A 21,480-nucleotide genomic window follows, 5' to 3' on the forward strand; every position below is an offset into this window, starting at 1 on the left:
AAGCAGCAGCATTACATCTCTGCTCATGGTACTTTGACATGAAACTTTTAAACCCGCACTTCATGACACACCTCATAAGAACAGGGATGAGATCTGGTCGATGCTCCATTTTTACTACTGCAGTCTCCTCAGAAATACTGAAATGGACTATTTCTTCTTTAAAACTCTTGTCCTCCAGTAGCCTTTGCAAGTTCTCCCTGAGTGTAACAAACATTATTTGAGGGCAGGTAGGGGTTATAAACAGACACACACACACACACATGTATCTATATCTAATTACCTACCTATCTAATCTATACTGTATATAAAATATTAAAGTACTATGTTCCCACCCTTTTATCAAAAAATATTTAAAAAGCCAGCAAGTTCAAGCTAATTATGTAGGAAAGTATCTCCTGGACACATTCTGAAGAGATTATTCAACCACCAACTACAGTTTCATGCTGTCACTTTCTCTGGGCGGTTATAAATCATCAGTACAAAAGACCGCTTCGAAAATGATGCAACTACTAAGCACACGCTATTCTGTGACGTGTTGAAATGTTGCATGTGACAGAATGAAAGCGTTCCCTGTAAACAAAAGAGACACTGACCAACCTCAAGACCTTATTTTCTGTTTTAGATAGAAAATATACAGCTGGCTAAAATTAAAATTTATACATATGTCTTTGGCAAATACAGGAAAGGCTCTCTCTTTGAGGCAACTGACCCTAAGCAGGCTTCTGATATGACAGCAGGCTCATTCACCGATGCTAAAATAATATAAAAGCTTTTACCTGTATGGCAGTAGATGAGGATGCTTGTATGTCATTATACAGTCAAGAGCTATTCTCTGTACATTCTGGTCTTGATGGGACAGTAACTGCAAATGACAAAAGAAAGAAAATGAGTCCCTATCTAGAAGACAGAAGTGCTTACCGAAAACAGTCAAACAACCCAAAGGCTCCAAGCTCAAGCAGGTTTTGGACTAACTTATCAAAATGGAAACAGAATGTATGTGTTGCCAGTATAAAGCCAAGATGCAAATACACAACTGTCACTCATAAAAAGCAGACATGGTTGCTGGTAGTTCATGTATACTTCCCCCCCATCTGCATAGGATAGTTACAATATTTGGTTTTTCATAATTGTCCTTTGGACCACTGTCAGCTTGTGTTTTCAACTTCAAAAACCTGTTACCAGTTGTGTATCTGGGAAGACTGGATTAAAAAGCAGACTACCCAAACCATTCCAAGACACCTGTATTTCTTTCCTGTGACAAACACAAAATACTTATAAGACTTGATAGGCAAAGTCTCACTGAGATTTGCCCTCTCTCGAAGATGATTCCTCATAACCTAGGCACTAAGAAATACAGATCATTTCCCCAAGCAGCATACTTATCAGTTCTTCAGTCTCCTACCACACAGCACAGGCTAGAATCAAAGGTTACTTTGTCATGACATTCCTACGCCAGATATTTTGACATATTTTTGACAATTTCTTCAGGGAAATCCCTCAAAAAGGAATCTTATCAAACTGAATATTCTTCAAGAAGAAATTCTGTTTTCTTTTTTTCATGCAAAATGATCTGTTGTTCACACTGACCAGACACAACACTGCAGGACAAGGACAAATCTCCTCGGGTCTTCCCCAAGCTTTGGATTCAAAATCCTCTTCCAGATCCTGCTGTGCAAGTGGAACAGACTCCCTCTACAGCCACTCCTCCACCTTGCCAAAGACTACAACTTGTCTGCTGCCAGATCTGTTTGCATGAGCCACTCCTGGCAAACTAAGCCAGGTATCTCAAGCAGGTCTTTGCTAAAGGGGCTCATTTCAAGCGAAGCCTGCTAGGAAGCCCTCTCAAGGACAGCTCCTTTTTCAGCTATCGTGGCTGGGTTCAGAAAATGACAGGTTTCTGCAGCCTCAGACACTGCATTCGAATATAAATGATTCATTTATTAGCAGTAATTCTAAAAGCCAGCAAATAGCATCACCTGGGTATATAATGCGTTCAACTTCTGCTCCAGATACAATGCACGAGGATTCGAGAATTTAGAGAAAACTTGTAAGTGGGCTATTAGTTGCCTGTAAAACAAAACAAAAGAATTATTTTCTAAAATGACCAGAAGAGACAATCCTGCATTATCATAAACAAATGGGGAACTTTTACTAAAACTGATTAACAAGAAAGAAAAAAACCCCACACAACACAAGAGAATCCCAAGTCTACAGGCCTCCATTTCAGAGACACAGCAAGAGGCATCCTGTTCCCTCTCCTAAGCAGCTTCTTCCAGATGTCACTTCACTGCACAGAGAAGGTCATTTCCTCAGTAGCACTAGATGGGCTCAGCTTTTGATGACAAAGGAACACAAGCAGTCAGGACGCAGCTTGCTTCTCTCTGCCAGCCCAGCCTGGAACACCAAACAGGTGAATTTACCTCTTTATTCACTTGTCCTTAACTGGTGCCCATTTCGCTCATATCAACACGAAGGGCTGCATTTAGCCACAGACTGTGCTGGACTTATGCCAGGCTGCAAGCACAGATGGGAGTCAGTTCCTCTAGAAGTGGCTGTGTCACCCCACATCTGCCCCACCTCCACTTTGTGGGAAGGGAGAGAGGTGATCAGGGTAAGGAAGGTGTGAGATCTCCTCTACCATAGGCGCTGTGAGGTTGGCAGAGGCTGTCCTCATCCAGCTGCTCCCTCTGGTAGTTTACACTGAACTCTCCAGACCCTTAGCTGGGCCACCCTCCTCCATGGCTGGGCTCAGCCAAAGGACGAGTACGATGCCTTCCGGCAGCCCCACGCTGAGCTTGGGGCAGGCGTGGGTCCTCCCGCTGCCTCAGCCAGACCTCGCGGGCCACAGGGTGCAGCCCTGCGAGGGCTCTCCTACTGCGGCACAGGCCTGACTGCATGAACTGTCTAGGGCGAAGATGAAGGGAGGTCATTCCAGAATTCATTAACATGCCTCTGGTAAATCTTTCATGCCTTTGTTACTGCTACCAGGAACTAATGTTTCCACTTAAGTACATGGACATTTTGAGATGGAAGTTGGGGGGCAGTAAAAAAAAAAAAAAAAAAAAAATCTTGGACTGTCACTATATTTTAATTGCTGCTAATTTGCAGATACAAGCCAAAATCTCGGAACAAAATGAAACACCTATAAGATTAAATGACAATTCAGGTTACTTATCAAACACTCGTTGTGTTCCAACATGTAAGGTGACATTTTGAAGTTGTTTGTCATTACAAGGGCCATCCTTTGCAGAAAAAGTGGCAAAATACAAATCTTTGTGATGTATTTGTAAAGGACATTTGACAGAGGTCATCAGGGTAAAAAGACTCTGATAAGAGAAATTGTGGAGAATTCATACAAAGGTCACTTTCTCCATGTATTCAGCACTGCAAACAATGACATTACAACAGCATGTAGCTTCAGTCTAAAACACCACCAAATAAAAATCTTTGTCCCTAAGAAGAAGACTGGGACCAAGATTTATAACAGGTAGGCAACAGCAGAATCCCAATATTAAAATACCTAAATGAATAGTCTCATTTTTTGAAGTGTTTGGCAATGCCCGTGGATTTAAAAGACCAACAGATACACACAGAGAAACCAGGGGAATGCAGGTACAATGGCCTCCAAAAACTTCAGAATGGCTTCAGAATACCACATAATTTTTGCTTAAAGTAACACAAACCACAGACTGTCAGCAGGTAATGAGATAATGATAAAGCCTGGGCAGGGTCTTTGGATATTTTGTACTTTGCAGGCAGACTTTCTGACTCTCAAGTGCTTATAATCCACTGCAAAATTCTGAAGTGCAAGCAAAAGAAGAAAAAGGACTACATATAAAAACATGGCTTTTATCTCAACATGAGATGCTGAATCTGCCTTTCTGTGAAAGCACTAGCAAGGGAAAACTAAAAATACTTACTTAGCAGCAGCTCTTCTTGTTTTCTTTTTTGGTAGTCCTACAGTAATCGGTTCCCCTTCTTCCTTTTCTTGCTCCTCTTCCTCCTCCTCCTCCATAGCAACATCATTCACCTCTTCCCCGGGTATTTCTTTTGCTACTACTGTACCACTAGTTTTCTTTCGAAGATCCTGAGATGGAGCCACTAACGAATCTGCTGGGTAGTACTCGTTTCTGTGTTCAAAAAAAAAAAAAAAAAAGGGAAGGAATGAATTAAGAAGCATAGCATTTTTCAGGATTTCAGGGTAAGAACAACTAAAAACTCCACAATCCACCATTCTCATTATTAATGGCACTATGTCTTGGGACACTGTATGGCTAAAAATTCCCAAAGAAGCTAAAAATTCCCCCATTATTTCAGCAAGTATATGCTTCTTTGCCTACAAGTTGCAGAGATATAAGGCAGTGACCAAACACACTAAAGGCCACTGGAGGTACCTGGTGGAGAGGAGAAGAGAGACATGAATCACTGAATTACCAGAGGTCTGTAAAGAGGTTATGTGGAGGGCATGGGGGCTGTGTTTGCTAGAGTGGGCAGGTGAACAGTGAGTATGGCAGTGTGAGAGTAAACGAGGAAACTAACCTACTACAGTATGGTTCAATTTTTCCAGGAAGGTAAGCAAAACATAGGTTTTCTAATCATAGAAAAGGAATATCAGAAACCTTTCCCTGCCATGAGATCACACCTACCCCATGTGCATCATACTATCTGATATGTGCACACATGCAAGCACACCACTGCTCTCCCTCCAGGGGCAGGAAATTGAATCAGCCTCTAACAAAACCAGTATTTTCCCCATCTTGGGGGAAAATATTTTGGTATTCTGTGATTTCAAATTAAAATGTATTTTCATTTTAAAAAAAAGGAACTTTATTTCCACTGAAATCACTCCCTAATGGAGTAATGAGGCTGTGACAGCAGTGAGTCAATAAATGAGAGACTGAGCAGCAGAAACATACTGCCAGTTTCATTTCAGCCTGCTTCTTGTGTGATGTTTCTAACAGAATCCACATTTCAATCAAAAGGTTATCTTAACTGGAAACAGACATTTCATCAGCCATGCATTCAGGAAATAAAGTCTATGATGGGATAGCCATAGTCTTAAAGCTCAGCAACATATTGAAAGCAATGTGTCCTCTCAACTGAAAAATAAATCCTACTTACCTAATAAATCTCAAAAGAAGTGGGGAAAGTTCCCTCGACCTAGGCTCCACTCTGTCTGGAAACTTATTCAGTGCTTTCCACAATAGAAAACGGAAGTTTGTGTGGTCCAGCCGCTCGCTGCAATCTGTTCTAGTCCTCAGCTGCTCCAGGAAGACAGTCCCCACCCCTCCTCCTGGCATCTTCTCGCTTTCTGATTCAGCAATGCTTTCCTCCTGTTCATTTAGTTCATTTTGCAGCTCCATTTCTATAGAACAGATGAAGAGAATCTCTTCAGGTTAATTCATAATCGCCAGTAGCAAGGGATCAGTCCCCCATTACAAAAGTAATACTTTTGGTGACACGTACCTGTTTAGACAACTGTATTTAACACTGACCTGAAAGACCTGCATTGCTTAGAAAGTATTCTAGGATGCCTCACAGCCCTGATGCATCTCAATTAAGCTCAGTTCTCTTGAATAACAAAGAAGTCCACAAATGGCTGCATGCTTATGGCTCTATTGTGAAATCATAGATTCCATACATCCATAGGTAAACCTCAAGAGCACACCCAAGAAAGACACTGTTTGCAGGAATTCCACTGAATCTATGGAGCAGAAAGATGGTCAGCCCCATTATACAGGTTTTGTCATTGCTCCTGATCAGTCTAGGCAGAGCCAGCCTTAAGCAGGGATGAAACTGCTGCATGGCTTCCCACAACCTGCAACTCCTTCCTGTAATGCAGGTGCCTTTTCTATCTACTTCTTGGTGTTTAGGACAGAAGGAGACACAGTTATCTCCCAAGCCTCTCCATTCCTACCCTGGACATGATGCTGGTAGTCAAGAGCCCTGGTTCTGAATTCCCTCATTACACGTAAATTTGGGGCACATAAAAACACAGTCATGTCATTCACAATTAGCTGGGTTACTGTCATAACATCTTTCAGGAGCTGTGACTTACCAGCATAGGTAGCAGCCCTCTCCAAATGTTCATATAAGACCTTCCAGAACTGTTTATTCTCCATTTCCTTTGCATAAGAACTAACAAAGCATAAGACAGCACGAAATTAAAAGGAAAATAAAAAAAGCCATGCGTCACTAGTCAAGTTAACAACTAACACAATCAGAGGCTTTGATCACTGCTTTAATGTGGGTGTCCAAAGACAGGACATCTGCATGATATAGCTATAGCACTTCCTTGCCTTTACTCATGGATCCCAAATGTCAACTGTTATTAAAATAATCTGATTGTATCTCATGACTTCAAACGAACTCAAATTGAGTAAAAATGTTCTCACGCTTTCTACTGACTTCTGTACAGTAACATCATACAGAACCAAAGGAAGAATTAGCATGGACATATCTTTTGAAGAGCTGGTTTAATATTTATTAATTCACTAGTTTGAAGGGGAAAATCCCATCCTTTTTAATCATACAACAGAGGGGAAAAAACTAGGAAGATAAAGTCATGCTGAAAGCAGACACTGATTTTGGTACTTAGCTCGGCTGTCACCATGGTAAGTCTTCCCTACTCTTTAGTAGGATTTAGAGGTTGTCCAGTAAGGACAGAAAAGTCAGAGATGGGGAAACCGAGAGGGACTTCTTGCTCCTTTAAGCATTTGTGAAACACTCATCAAATCCTGCTACCTTTGACTCAAAACTCTGAGTTTTGACTCATATCTTGACTATATTTGTTGCAAGTTCCCTTTAATAGCAAGAAAAATCAGAAACTAAGTTAAAAAGTAAGAGTCTACACAGGTTGTGATTTGAGAGATCATATTTGTTTCAGAAGATTTCACATGAAAGTTCTCATGCACAGATCTGTCCAAATCGGACATTTTTACCTCAGTTTTTGTTCACAGAACAACGGAGGGAATGTTCTGTGAGACAATCACAGATTACAGCATCCAACTGCATATACTCACGTTATGAGTTCAATTACAGGATCCCAGAGAGGGCTGAAGTTAATATAAAGCATTCCCAGTAAATACCGAAGAGGCACCTAGAATGACATACAACACCATCTTGTTGAGATGTAAAAAACAATAGTTAAAGACCAACCAACCTCCTCTAACCTTTCTTCCTCCCAAAGAGGAAACTTTGATCAAAGAAGTTCTCAGAAGTACTACAAGTAATGAAGCAAGTCACACACATCATTCCTTGTCTCATAGCTGCACAAGGAAATCTAGAGTCCACTTACTGTAAGCTGCACTGAGATCTAGTCACCACACCTACATACCATGAATGTGCAAAAACCAGTTCAGCACAGCAGATGATCTGGATTGCCTGCCTCCCTCTCGAACTTCAGGGCTGCCACAGCAGCATTAGGGATTTCAGAAAGAGGAAAGTTTGCCCTGAGGAGTCTTCACTGCACTAGGCCTAGAAGCACGTCCTCTGGACTGGCTCCTTGCTGACCTATATGCAGCAGGACTGACCTACAACCCTTCCTCACAGGAGCTTACAAGTCAAGGTAAAAAAATTATACAAGTACAGCAACAGCCAGAAAAATAACACCACCACCACCACCACCCCCCAAATCCATGATCATTTTGCTGGTTTTGGCTGGGGTAGAGTTAATTTTCTTCATAGTAGCTAGTATGGGGCTATGTTTTGGATTTGTGCTGAAAACAGTGTTGATAATACAGGGATGTTTTCATTATTGCTGAGCAGTGCTTACACAGAGTCAAGGCCTTGTCTGCTTCTCACACCACCCCATCAGCGAGGAGGCTGAAGGCACACAAGAAGTTGGGAGGGGACACAGCCGGGACAGCTGACCCCAACCAACCAAAGGGATATTTCATACCATATGACATCGTGCTCAGCATATAAAGCTGGGGGAAGAAGAAGTAAGGGGGGGATGTTCGGAGGGATGGCGTTTGTCTTCCCAAGTAACCTTTATGCGTGATGGAGCCCTGCTTTCCTGGAGATGGCTGAACACCTGCCTGCCGATGGGAAGTGGCGAATGAATTCCTTACTTTGCTTTGCTTGTGCACGCAGCTTTTGCTTTACCTATTAAAACCGTCTTTATCTCAACACATGAGTTTTACCCTTCCGATTCTCTCCCCCATCTCGCTGGGGGAGGAGTAAGCGAGTGGCTGTGTGGTGCTTAGTTGCTGGCTGGGGTTAAACCATGACAATCATTTAACTAGTAAAACTGTGACCCTTCCAACATCTAGAAAGGCCCCCGTTAGCTCAGCAGCAGAGGAGATTCAACAGTCACAGGCATACAAGATTTTCACCCTGCAGCAAGATCCAGAAGCTAGGCTCTCCAATGGCCAATGGGAGTCCTACCAATGTTCAACCATGCTGAGGGTATGGCAAGATCATGATTTTAAAATTTGCTCACGACTCACTTCTCTCTGGAATCATTTGCCTTCCTTTCCCTGATATCAAAATCTGATTAATCTGGTTGTGGGCCATTTATCTAGATACCACTGTTGTTCTACTAAATATCCAAGAGAACACAATAGTCCCAAGGACAATGGGAGCTGTGATCCCTACTAACAAGTTTTCTAAAACCTAATCTGGGAGCTAATTGATTTTTTTATGAACTCTTACTAAAAACTCTGCAATCCATGTGATGGAATAAGAACGTTCTCTTGGAATAAAGGAATGTGACAACTGCTTTTTGACAATAACTACTTACCTCCTGCAAAGATCCACTTGGTATTGCAGACTGCACTATATCACATCTTAGTTTCCTCAAATGGAGAAGTTTCTCTCTGTAATCATTCACTGTTGCTGGCACAAGTTCTGCTTGGAGCAATATGGCAAATACTGGCTGGAGTTCCCCTGTGCCATCACCCTGAACAAACAAGTGACATGCATTTTGTTAGAGTACCCTTTTCTCATTGAAAGGTATTTCAACAAAACCACACAGAGTCCCAGCCATTTTGGACCAAAGAACACAATCAAGGGATTTGCTCTGGTTTCCACCACTTAGGCATCAAAACTCATACATCTGAAAACATCAGGAGGCAGGGGGACAAAGAGATAAAACTGGAATGTGAAAGCACAAAAGCAGAGGACAACCTCTACCAGACACATGCTTTGTTTCTGCAAAGTGGAAAACAGTTCACACACATCAAACACAGGCTTTGAAATGTTAAATGAAAAGTTCTAGCCCTACCTCAATCTGTGTAGAAGGTAGAGTCTCAAAATGGTTTAGAATTCGAACAGTCAATAGTCGGACCTATCCAAAGTGGAAACATATGTCAGAAGCATGCAGGACAATGCAGGCTATATACGCAGACACAGAGGTTAATGTTTTGCACAGGAGGCTGATTTCACTAGGTTCCTCCTAGAGCTGAGAAACAGATGAGCTCCTGTAGTCTAGCAGGCAATTCAAATGAATACATTAGGCTCCTGCTCTGATTCACCTTTAGGGAAGAGGCAAGCCTTGCAGGGCTAAAAGTTAACCTCTGTTAACTCATGCCCCACAGCAGCCTCTTAAAAATGGACACAGTCCTAAACAGATACTATGGAAGTAATAGCTTTACACAGTCTTATGTTTCTCCTTTCAGCCTTTGTCATTTAACTCAGTTTACTTAAATTACTTTGTTAAAATACAAATTATCTTGCACGTGCTCAAAAAAGCAGATTACCTTGGAAACACCAGTGGAAATATTAGGATGCAACTTCTCAAACAAGTCCATTAGGTTCCCTTGGGAAAGGGGTTCCTGGCAGCCACACAATGCTAACCTCGTGTAATAGAGATCAGCCAACAGCAATGCAGAGGGGTCTGAAGGGAAAGTGCTAAAACAACGGAGTGTTTTATTAGCATACAGAGACCACTGCAACAATACAGATATTTGAAAAATAAGGCAATAGTGACGATAACAATATTAAGGGAAAATCCCACATGACTTCAGACTCTGCTGGCACCAGCAGGCCTGTGAAGTCAGACTTCACCAGCACGCTGGCTTGCAGCCTCAAAGCTCAATTAGGTATGAGAGCCCAAGAGGCATGAGATTCCTCCTTTGTATTAATCAGGCTTGTCAAGCTGGGGCTAGCAGGCTGGACCAACACCCACAGGGCTGCAGAAAACTAATCTGCATATGTCAAACAAGGGCTGCTGCTACTGCCCAGGTACCCAGTCAGTGATCAACTTCAACAGAAAAGAAATAATGCAGGCTTAGGTGATACACCAGGAATTCTGCCTGCCCACAGGGAAACCTCCTTCTGCTACCTTACATTCCCTGCTCCAAGTGGGTTTCACACCCCAAGCTGGCAGAAAAGCACTAGACTGAAGCTCTCTGCCAAGACTTCCTGCCTGATCTGGGCAAGCTGTTTCATCTCCATCATGCCTCAGACATGGGCTCCATGATTTCCTAACTGAACAGGATGTTTTGAAGCTCAAGCCACCAAAGACTTGGAGATGCTCCAGCCCAACAGTGATGGGAGATGACAAGTTCAGCAGGATTTGCTGGAGTGAGATCAATGGTCTCCCTTGATCCCTCCAGCCACTCAGTTATGTGTGCTGATTATAAGTAGAATAGAGTTACAATAAATAAAACAAAGCATACAAAACCTCCTCCCACTGGGGAGCAAGCACACACACGGGTATGTAAGGACATGGTGGAATCCCAACACCACCAGCACATTGCAGAAGTTCTGGCTTTCGACACAACTCAGAAAGTGCTGTATCTGTCTCTTTTATCATTACAATGTAACACACAGTTACTAAGTGTAGCACTCCTAGGTAAAACTACAACCAAGTTATTTGACACACTACCCTGCAGCTGTCTAAGAAAGTTTCAGTTTGCAGAGAAAATGTCACTGAACAGGCACTACATCTACCTGGTTCTCCAAACAAACAGTGCCTACAACATTGCTACCTTACATAACCACGACATTGAAACAACACACCAGCGTCACAGAACGGGCAACGCACAAAGAGGCATTTAACATGCCCCTACATAAAGGCAAAGTCAACTCTTTGCCATACCAAGGAGAATCACAAAGGATCACAGAACAGGCAGAGTTTACTTACGTCACTAAGCTCTTGACACGCTCCACAGGTAACAAATGGAGTATTTCAAAAGACTCCGCCAAACTAAGAAGAGTACTTACAGCTTGGCAGGCCACAAACAGGCTTCCTGGAGCAGAGAGAGAACAAGAACAGCCTGTATATTTACTCAGCTCTCAATGACTTGTGTTTGTATGGTGCTTGCCCATCCTGAAATGGCTGGAGTCAGAGAAATAGGGTAACATATGGATCCCAGAACTGGCATGTGTATTTTCTAACCATTATCATAACCCTTAAATGAAATGCTCCTCTGGCTATCAAAGTAAGTGCCTACTCCAGCGAGCCAGCATTGAAAGCTGTGAGCAGCTCCCAGTTTGCATCTGTTTCCATCACACCCGCCTACACAGAGAGCAGAGATCTGGAGCTAAGCACTGTTGCAGGAGTCTCAGACAGCTCTATGCTATAAATGGCACTCAGAAATGCTGCCCAAATTGATATGAATGCAGCAAAATAGAAGGAAAAATATATACTGATGCTACCACACAGATGCCTATAAACTTTGGCACTTCGGCAATGCACTACAGTATAAGATCTTCAAAGCTGTCCCATGTACTTGAAGACTGAATATTTGTTAGTGAATGGAAGGTGGGTTTGCTGAATTTTGTTACAGCAATCATGTCTCCTTCCTAAACCTCTCAGCCTCCTTTAGAGATGGAGGGTTTTCCAGAAGCACAGGAGAGCCAAAGCCCTTCTAGGCAAGAAAGGGGAAGGGCAATTCCTTTCCCCTGACACTAAGTTAGCAAGTAGGTTGCTTAAAAAAAAATAAACCAATTCCCCTCTCTTTCGTCTCTTCCCAAGCAGAAGAAACACTGTTCCTAAACCAGGCAAACTGAAGAAAGTTTTTAAAGGATATAATTTTCTTACATGCTGCCAGCTGCCATGGAAAAGAAGGGGAAGTGAGCATTCATTTCCCGTTTATTCCTTTGAAAATGTCCCTCTATTCCAAGTTGCTTAATTCCCCAGTCGTGTGCCGAATGCTGCTCACCATTAACCTCTGTAAGGAGGTCCTCAAAGAGAGGAGAAGAAACAGCAAGGACACACCTACATGATCAATAGGGTAAGCACTTCCATACAGGCAGTTACCCCTGAACAGCTGCCAGGGGTAACTTGCTGTTGCTCTGTTCCAGTTTGCAAGCCTGCTTCCCTGCACTCCACAGCAACTGTAGAAAAACACCCCGTTCTGGGACTTGCACTTTGCCTCAAGCCTCAGAGGCTAGGCAGGTCAAATAGGGAGCACAGGGCTGGGGTGTGCCTTCCACAGGCAGTGAGAGGAGACTGGAGTCCTAGTAGAAGGTGAAGGAATTATAGAGATCATGGAGCTGGAAAGAATGCCAGAGGATGAAGAAAGTGTCCAGGAACCCTAGTTTGGGAGGAGGGTGAGGAAAAATCAAGCAAAGAAGTGTAGGATGGGACAATAGGAGGCAGGAGTGTAGGACTGAGGTTGCATTTGTTTCCTCTTACAGGCAAAGGAAGAAATAGCAATGTGCCTCTTGCACACACACAGAGCTGGTGCAGAGCTGCTACTACTGCCACCAAAGATAAGACCCAAGAAAAGAAAGTACGGGCATTCCTTTTTCAGAATAAGTACATTGCCACTAAAATACTCACGACAGCATGCAAACCCTGCAAACAGGATAGAAGAAAGGGCTAAATCAAAAAGGACCATGCTTGACAAAGACTAGAAAAGAAAATGCAACAGAGCCAACTGGTGACACATTTAGGAATGTTAGTAAAGGGATTATAAAGGGAAAAGGCCAGACTCTAGACAAGCCCTTTCAAACCAAGGAATGATGAACACTGAACCTGGAGCATTCCATTAGTTGCCATCCCCCTGAGTAACAACTGTCCTGTCCAATGCAAGCTCAGTTAAAACATTTTTTTTCTGGTCAGAGAGGGAGGACAACCAGTGACCACCCATGCCTGAAAGAAAGATGCAGCATTTTAGAATTGGTGCTGTCACTTAGGTCAGAGATGGTAATGTCCCAAATTCTGCGCTATAGGTTTGGAATAGTCTAATTGGAGCTTGTGAGTCAATAGTCTCTCCTTCACTTGACTGCTTCAGCCTGGATCTGGTTTAGATTGACTTCCACCCTCTTTTTTCTCACTTTCTTCTTTTCCTTCCCAATTATCTCTGTCCTCCACTTTGCAGAACATCTGCCGCCCAATTATTATTATGAACAGCAAATGCAGAATTGTTTCCTGGAGGGTGTTTCCTCCCAAGCTTTGTTTTTCTAATTTTACTTGAGCTGATCAATAAATTTGGATACAATGCTACTGCTATTCATTTTCATGCTTTGTGTCATCAAAAAAACTGCTTTATATTTTTTTTTTAATGTATCAACAAAAAGCAAATAAACAGGAAATAACCGTAACCAACCTTGGCAGAGGTTTCCTTTGTCAATGGCTGTGAAGAGAGAATCTATAAAACTTGTCACACGGGGCAGAATGTTTTCTTTGTCCATTGGTCTGTCCAAAATAAATGGGAAGACTTTTATCTCTATGTGACACTGACACCTACACACATATGAAAGCTTTCTTTCACATCTATCCTGTATTAAATTACAGATAGCTCACCCCAAGTTTGAAACCAGCAGCAAACCATTTTTGCATTTCCAATTCACAATTTAAGTTGTAGCATTCATTGCACCTTCTTTCCAACTATTCCTTCCATAGAAGAACATCATAATTATTAAAAAAAACACTGTCTAGAGAGGACAGTGCTTAAAACACAGAAACTGAAACATGTCAAGAACATCTCTATGTACTAGAGTACTAAATTTAGGGAGTAGGCAATCAAGAAACTGGTACTCTATTCCTGACTTTACTATTGACTCATGGTATTTACACACAGCATTTTTTCACCTTTTAACCCGGTTTCCCCAAACTAGGGTTAGTAATTACTGTCCTTCCCTTAGTAAAATGATTTCTGACAGATGGTGAACTAGACAGTATTACAGAAATACATGACAATAGTACCTTAGAATATCCCTTACCTAATGTGTGGCAGTACAACCAAGGCAACCCAAGGCTGTGAAAGGTCAGTGATGTCTTCCTTCTCTGGTAAATGGATTAAAGATAGTACATGTTCCAACACTGGTACTTCTGCCTTTCCTCCTTGTCTTTTACTTGTTTGTTGCCTTGTATTAGCGCTAAAAATAAAACCAAACTTTTTAGTAACCCACCACTGCATATTAGAGATTGTTCCTTTTCCTCTCATGACATTCAAAATTATGTTTGCTACTTCTAGCAAAAAGAACTTGGGCAACCCAAGGGATTTTTTTCTTTTTAATGTCCTCCACAGCACAAAATATCATCTAGTCATGCTGAGGAGCACAAAACATGGCCCACAAGAAATGTCAGGTCTTTATTTCAAGTTCAAATAATAATTCTAGAAGGAAAGACACTAGTTCTCAGTTAGACACCCTCACAACTAGGACATATAGCCTCTAGGAGCACCTGAGAGTCTTCTCTGTGATTATTGTTAATAAACCATGATCATGCTGACATAGACTAATGGATGACAGAAAACAACCAGTGAGGTAAAAGTTTGGAGACTTAAAAGGAATCACAAGCTGAGCCCAAATCAACAAGCCTATCTGCAGGCAGAAAGGGATGACACCATACTGGAACATATGAACAGGAGTACTTCACACCCCACGGACAGCCATCTTTCCATTCCACCCCGTGCTTGCAAGACCACAGTTAGAAGGCTTCATAGGCTCCACCCTTCAAGAAATACAGAAGCTAACAAAAAGCCAGCATCAAGAACCATTAGAGGTTTAAGAAACAAAATTTATGAGATAAACCTCAAGGAATTAGGATTGTTGGTCCAGAGAAAGAAAATTTCAGACGTTTCTGATGATCAAAGTCTGTTATTTGTAAAAGCTGGATGCAAAGAGTAAGAAATATTCTGCTCTTTATGTTCCCTGCAGATAAGATAAGCAGCAATAGATTTAAACTGCAGTAAAGGAAGTTTGGTTCATACACTGAGGACTGGGGAAAAAAAAACAAAACACAAACACCTGTGTAACCATAAAGACAGCAACGTACTGGCACAGACTGCCGGGGCAGCTTGGGAATCTCCAGAATTGAAGTATTTAATAACAACTTGGTCAGACATCTTTCAGGACTGGTTCAGGACTTGCTAACTCCATCCTAGGTAGGAGATGGGGTATGCAACCCTTGAGATGTCTCCCAGCCCTAATTTCTACCACTGACATTGACGGAGCACAAAAAAGTCCTGAGCAGGACCAAGGTCCTCTCAGCTACGTACTCCATACCACTGAAAATCCAGAGAGATCAACAGACAAAGCAAACAAGGGAAGAAAGACAAATTTAATCATTTTGACTCAATCTTCTGTTCCCTAAACCCTAATACCTCCACTCTATTGAATAAAAATAGGAAAAACGCACAGAGTGGATTGCTTTTAGGAAAGATAAAACCTTACATAAAAGGCAATACAAGTCACCACTCTGCAAGTGAAAATTTTCAATTATCTGAGCTAGAGTGATTAGAACAATCGTTATCAGTAGATTAGCAACGGTCATTCTGTGCTTGACATCGGTTACCCCAAATCTTTCCAAAGAGGCTCCAGGGGGAAAGCAACCACTTCATTGCAACAAAGCTAGCTTTGCAACTAGAAGCAGTCAAGCTGTGCCAGCACAGTGCTGTATCTGGATTAATTACATGCCCTTTGGTACCCAGCTGTGCTCTATGGTAAGACTATAGTACTGCTGCCAAGAAAGCTCCTGGACAAGACGTATGCATACAGGGAAGAAAGAAGGGGCACAGGCAGGAGGTTAGTAATGATGAGAATCTGGACTGCAGCACTCACTACAAAGATTAACTGCCCAAGGATGCAGCATGCATCTTGGTGAAACAAATCCCCATCACACACCTACCGCAACACTCGCTAGTCTTTTTGTCAGTGATAACCTTTCCAGAGCAGTACTCTTCTCAAATAATCTCAGAAAGAAAAATGGGATCTTACTGTATCACTTGGTTTGCAAATCTGCCAACAACGTTGCCATTTACACAACCCCGGCAAATACTGGGGGGCAACTTCTATGTAGCTCTGCACTGCCTTCAGGCCTGCAGCCATGCAGGCACATCTAGTGTTTGCTAAACTTGAGAAGTCTCACCTGACGGATGATTCAGTGAAAACGAGAGGATACTTTTCAAATGCCATCGAACCAATGGTAGGAGGCTCTGCTTTCACCAGAATGAGTTTAGCCAGAATTGCCATCGCCTCATCCTTTGTGAGGGCATCTGTCCCAGAGAAGCAATGCTCAATGTACTCTAGAAAGCATGGAAGAAAATGCTGAAGGGACCAAAAAAAAAAAAAAAAAAAAAAAGTCAGGGATTGGTAAGTCTCTTTAATCATGATCAAATCCACAAAAAACACACAACACCAGCCACAGAAGAATTCAAACACTCACAAATGAGCCAGCAAAGCACGAGACTTATCAGTCCTGGTGCCCCAAGACACCAGCACACAGACATCCTCTTACCCCAGCAAGGACAGTGATTTGAGGTAAAAATTCAGTTTTCCCCAAATCTAGTCTCATCAGGACATTCCAGATCCCCGACTTTACTTTCACCTTCCACTCCATTTAATTAATTTGATTCCTCCCAGATCACCAGTGCCAGGCCTGACCTATCAGACATCCCTTATTCTTCATTTCCACTTGCCTTCCCCAGAACTCCTTCTCTTCATCCCGTCCATTAGAAGCCCACCCCTTTAATTCCCAACAGACAAGCTTCTTTTTGTGAGCACAGATACCCGTCACCTTCTCCAACCCTGAGCACCATTACCAAACTTCAACACAACGGCAACCTCTTTCATTCTTACCAGATCATGCCAGAAGTTTAAATAAACATCATGTCAATACACAAAAATGCTTCAGCATACAAGGCAGGTAAATATACTATGGATTTCCCAGTTGTTCCCTTTGGCACCAAAACCAAACAAAATGCACAAAAGCTTCCACCTACCCTCTCAAATTGCTTCATCGTGAACATCGCTTCAGAGAAGTCCAAAAGAAAGCGCCGTTCAAATCCACTTGCAAATACCTGCAAGATGCAAATGAAAGGTTGACAGGAACACATTAACAAGAGAGAGACTTTTCATAGTCAACTCTCCATTACCCATGGGACATTTTTTCTGGTTTATGAATCAACCATGCTTTGAACTCTGAGACACCCAGCCTGGCGCTCTGTTCACGACTAGCAGGGCTTGTTAGTTCAGGCACACACAGCAATGCTGTTTCCAGTGACAGTTCAGGTACAGAAAAGCACAGTCCTTTTTAACAAACCCTGCTGGCACAACCCTTTTTAACAAACCCTGCTGGATCCAAGCTGGCTCTGTGCAAAGACAGCTCAGGTATGTCTGTAGTGTGATATGGAAAATGTAAGCTGAAAGTTCTAGGACTGCAGCATAGACACACCGACTGTTAGGAAAAAGCTTAGGCCCAAAAGATCTTTCCACTCAGCATTCTTCCTGTGTAGCAGGTTGCAGAAAGTTTACCACTTCATGGGCAGAGCCAACCTCTGTGCTTCTGAAAGACCCAAGATAGGAACAGTCCTTTGAGATACCCAGGATCAGTGCTCCTCAACGCTGAGATGTGCAACATGGAAATACACACCCAGATCTCCCTTTCCCAGACCCTTCAGAAGACAAGGACAGCTTTAAGCCTCCTCCAGTTTAACAGAAGCCCACACAAATATCCTCAAGTGTCTGAAGGACATGTCTCCTGAGCAAAACTGGACTCATGCCACAGGCAGAACCCATCTTACTTCAACACAAGCCAATACTGAAGACCAGATGAAACGTGATCTTTTTTAAACAATTGCAACAGCCTTGTTTTCCCATTGTAAATCAAATGACATCTTTTCTTTCAAAAAATTTTTTTTTTTTTTACATACACACTACAACTATGGTCCACACTGTAAATTGGAAAACTATAATGTACTGTAACAGGAAAACTGAAGAATCAGACTCCATAGTAGCAACTCCTATTAGTCTTTGCAACACTGCATTTGATAGGAATGTATGCAGCTAATCCTGTCAATGCTTCAGGAGCAATGGTAGTACTGAGATATGCCTACCCCTGTACTTTCTAAATCAAACTGCACTTGCCTGAACCTTGTTCACAAGGCTAAGCCATGCTCACTAAATGCCTGGCAGCTTAGTGAAAAATGTACTTTTTTCACTAAGTCCAACTCACTGACCTGCTTTATAATCTAAGGCAGAATATGTCCGTTCTCTGTTCTCCCTCCTTTCTCTACAGAGGCTGGAGGTGTTTGAATCAGAGCCTGGTTTTCATTGCAAAGATGTCTGCCACTGTGGCACTGCTACACCAACAGTCTGTGTAAGACTGGCAAGGAGTCCCAAGACCTCAGCAGACATTAAGGCATTGGGCAGCTTCTCCCTTATCTGTGCAAGAAGGCTAAAGGGAACCTTATAGTGTATTTCCCATGTCCTGAAATCAGCCTGCTCTAGGGAACTTGAACTCTGGGATTTCTACCGTAAGCAGCAGTCCTTGTTACCTTCTTAATAGCTTCCTTGGTCAAAGAATCAGGCAAGAAAACATTCTCAGCCAGCAGGAATGCAGAAACGGTATTCAGCAGGGTCTTGCAGCAAGATGATGAGAGATCTGGTGTTTGTAACATTTTTATTAAAATCTGAAATGAAAGAGACAGAATTGATACTTGTCTATGAAGATAGTGATTGTCTGGTCTGAATGACCTGGACAGTCCCTGGAGCAGGAGGGCATGGTGTTCTAAGCTTCAGCCCACAGAAATGAATCCTAATAGTCTTATCAAAGTTTGAAGGCACTAAACCTACATTTGAACCCAATGGGGTCAAACGTATGTGAATCTGGTAGAACTGCTCTACCATTGATATGGGGGCCTAGGTCTCCTCCACAGTGGCACGAACTGGTCTCTAGAAGCAGCAGCTCGCTCTCCCTCTTGCTCATTTAAAGGAGGACTACACCAGCATTACAGTACAGAGGTAAATTCTCATGGGATCGGAGAGGTAGCAATACTCACAATAACTGTGTCTGTTCACTCAACTCAAATCCCAAGCCCACTGATGCATCAGAAACGTGTATGAGTGCTTCAGCTGACCACACCTCTTCCACATTCAACTGATACTTCTCTGGCACACCAGCCAAAGCGATGGTCTGACCTACCTGACAGACGTCTTCAGGCAGTGAGATTTTGGATCCATTTGCATGTTCTATTAGGATCAGATATGCTTGCAGAATCCTTTCCATCTGCTCTGAAGCCATACAGCAGTTGGCCTTAGTTATTTTCCTCTGTAAATCTAAGAGTGACTCCTGTTTAAATAAAAAAGGAAAGCAAAATGTTTCAGAGAAATGATCAGATGCTGTTTCACTTACTGCTATTTGAAAGGCATTCTAAAGAATCAACATCTCATCTGCCCGATAAACTATTGCTGACTCTCTTGTTCACGTTCAACAAACTAAACCTTGCAGAAACACTATGTGTGTTCAGAAACATTATGTAAAAACACACATCCTGGATTCCTTGGACAGAAACACAAATACCTCCCAAGATGAGGGTCTCCTGAAAGGCCAACACACGACATACAAAACAGGAAAGAGGAAGAGAAAGAAATACTTGGCCCCAGACCCACAATGGTATGGAAGCACCCAGCTTCCACTGGAATTATCAGAGCTTAAGTACTTTTACACTTTATGCATTATTATGCTAATGTGAATACTGAGAGGTTACTCATATCATCTACGTTATACAGATAATGGAGCTGCTCTGGATCACTCCCATTACTGTCTCTTTCTGTCCAGAGAATATGAACTCCCATCCTTGATCCTATAAATTGAACCCAATTTAGAGAGCTATCATAGACTACGTGAATATTTCTCTCTGAGCAAGATGCTCCCATGCACCCACCGGTTCCCAGGGTAAAAAAACCAAGCCTCATGAAAAATAAAGGGAATTATGTCACCAATTTCCAAGATTTCATCACAACTGCCGACTTTGAGTGACTCAGCTCCCAGGGATACAAAACATCCAGTGGCAAACCATTCTGTAGCTAATGACAGTTAGGGAATAACTGCTATCATATTGGGTGAGATAGAAGGAACAGGATGGGATTTTCTGGGAAACTATGAATAGTCACAGAGAGGGAGTTCCAAGAAGGAACAAATAGGACTATTTACCCATGCTGGAAGGACTAACCTAAAGTTCACATGTACCATTTCCTCCAGTTTCCCATTTCACCCCTCTGAGGAGCACAACTGACAGTTGTCAGTTCCAAGAGGTTTCGATTCCTCTTAGCAAATCCCAATTGCTAGTAAAAACACCTAAATGTTGATCAGGTAAGTAAAAAACACTTGCCAGGCACTGGCTCATCATTCTATATCACCCTGACACAACACAGCACAGCCCATGGCACTCAGCCGTGCTCCCTCAAACCTCAGAGTGTAACCTCCAAGCAGCAACATGGGAACACCCAGACTGAAAACACTGTGATTTTCAGTACTTGGCTCTGGAGCTTAAACTTGGCTCTCCAGGTTCAGCCCAGGTCTTTGCTGTAAAAAGAGCTGCAAGGCAGAACGCTTCCTCTTTACTGTCACTAAGAGGTTCCGGAATCACCAACATACCTAGTTCAGCAATATAAAGCAAGCCTTAGCATTCCCACTCCAGCAAGGGGCCTGTGATGTCTGTCTCTGCAAAGGCAGATCCTACAAAACCTCCTTGCCCAGGCATGGGACTGAGCTCCAAGTCTCACACACAGCAGTTCCCTTCTCACTCACAGCACAGCACAGCTACCAGGGTCACTGTGAACTTCCAAAAGAAGGGTGGGATATTTCCCATGCACATGACACTGTACTTAATATTTCCAAAGCAGAAAAAAAACCAATTCTGGTCCAATAAGACACAAATACTTTCCTTGATGAATGTACAGAGTTTTTTTCAGTCTCTCATGAATTTAAAAAAAAAAAATAAAAAAAATCAGTGTACCTCCAGGCACTTGAAGACAATGTCAAAATGCTCCTTATGGATATGGAGTACAGCTGATCTGATCATCTGCTCAAAGGCTTCTCCTACAGTTACCCACGGTAGTTCAACTTCTTCTTCAGTAATAGGCCCCAGCTTTAACAGAATTAACTTCATAGCCTGCACAGGAAAAGAGCACATCGTGTCCTTATACTTAGAAAATAAATCTAGCAATCCTAAAATTAGTTAGTGCAATATACTGCTAAAGTATTCCCATGATCTTGATTCTTTCTAGAACAACTACGGGGGGGGGTGGGGAAAAAGGCTATCACTTAAAATCTGAAATATCAGCAAGCCGTCCTATTTT

The 21,480-nt window shown here is 42.4% G+C and overlaps 1 protein-coding gene across 1 annotated transcript in view; it reads right to left on the reverse strand.

The window, feature by feature from the left end:
- UTP20 (UTP20 small subunit processome component) overlaps positions 1 to 21,480 on the reverse strand; it is a 67,925-nt gene that overhangs the window by 40,726 nt on the left and 5,719 nt on the right. The window contains exons 8-25 of the mRNA XM_050900422.1: positions 21,138 to 21,293; positions 19,322 to 19,468; positions 18,675 to 18,809; positions 17,121 to 17,198; positions 16,268 to 16,446; positions 14,119 to 14,274; positions 13,503 to 13,591; positions 11,090 to 11,195; positions 9,702 to 9,852; positions 9,227 to 9,289; positions 8,744 to 8,902; positions 7,023 to 7,099; positions 6,059 to 6,138; positions 5,122 to 5,365; positions 3,921 to 4,130; positions 1,977 to 2,067; positions 777 to 862; positions 72 to 197 (exon numbers count right to left, since the gene is read on the reverse strand). Of these exons, the coding sequence (XP_050756379.1) occupies positions 72 to 197; positions 777 to 862; positions 1,977 to 2,067; positions 3,921 to 4,130; positions 5,122 to 5,365; positions 6,059 to 6,138; positions 7,023 to 7,099; positions 8,744 to 8,902; positions 9,227 to 9,289; positions 9,702 to 9,852; positions 11,090 to 11,195; positions 13,503 to 13,591; positions 14,119 to 14,274; positions 16,268 to 16,446; positions 17,121 to 17,198; positions 18,675 to 18,809; positions 19,322 to 19,468; positions 21,138 to 21,293 (2,333 nt within the window). The remainder of the gene's footprint in view (positions 1 to 71; positions 198 to 776; positions 863 to 1,976; positions 2,068 to 3,920; positions 4,131 to 5,121; positions 5,366 to 6,058; positions 6,139 to 7,022; positions 7,100 to 8,743; positions 8,903 to 9,226; positions 9,290 to 9,701; positions 9,853 to 11,089; positions 11,196 to 13,502; positions 13,592 to 14,118; positions 14,275 to 16,267; positions 16,447 to 17,120; positions 17,199 to 18,674; positions 18,810 to 19,321; positions 19,469 to 21,137; positions 21,294 to 21,480) is intronic.

The sequence above is a fragment of the Gymnogyps californianus genome, chromosome 1, assembly GCF_018139145.2.
Source record: "Gymnogyps californianus isolate 813 chromosome 1, ASM1813914v2, whole genome shotgun sequence".
NCBI lineage: Eukaryota > Metazoa > Chordata > Aves > Accipitriformes > Cathartidae > Gymnogyps > Gymnogyps californianus.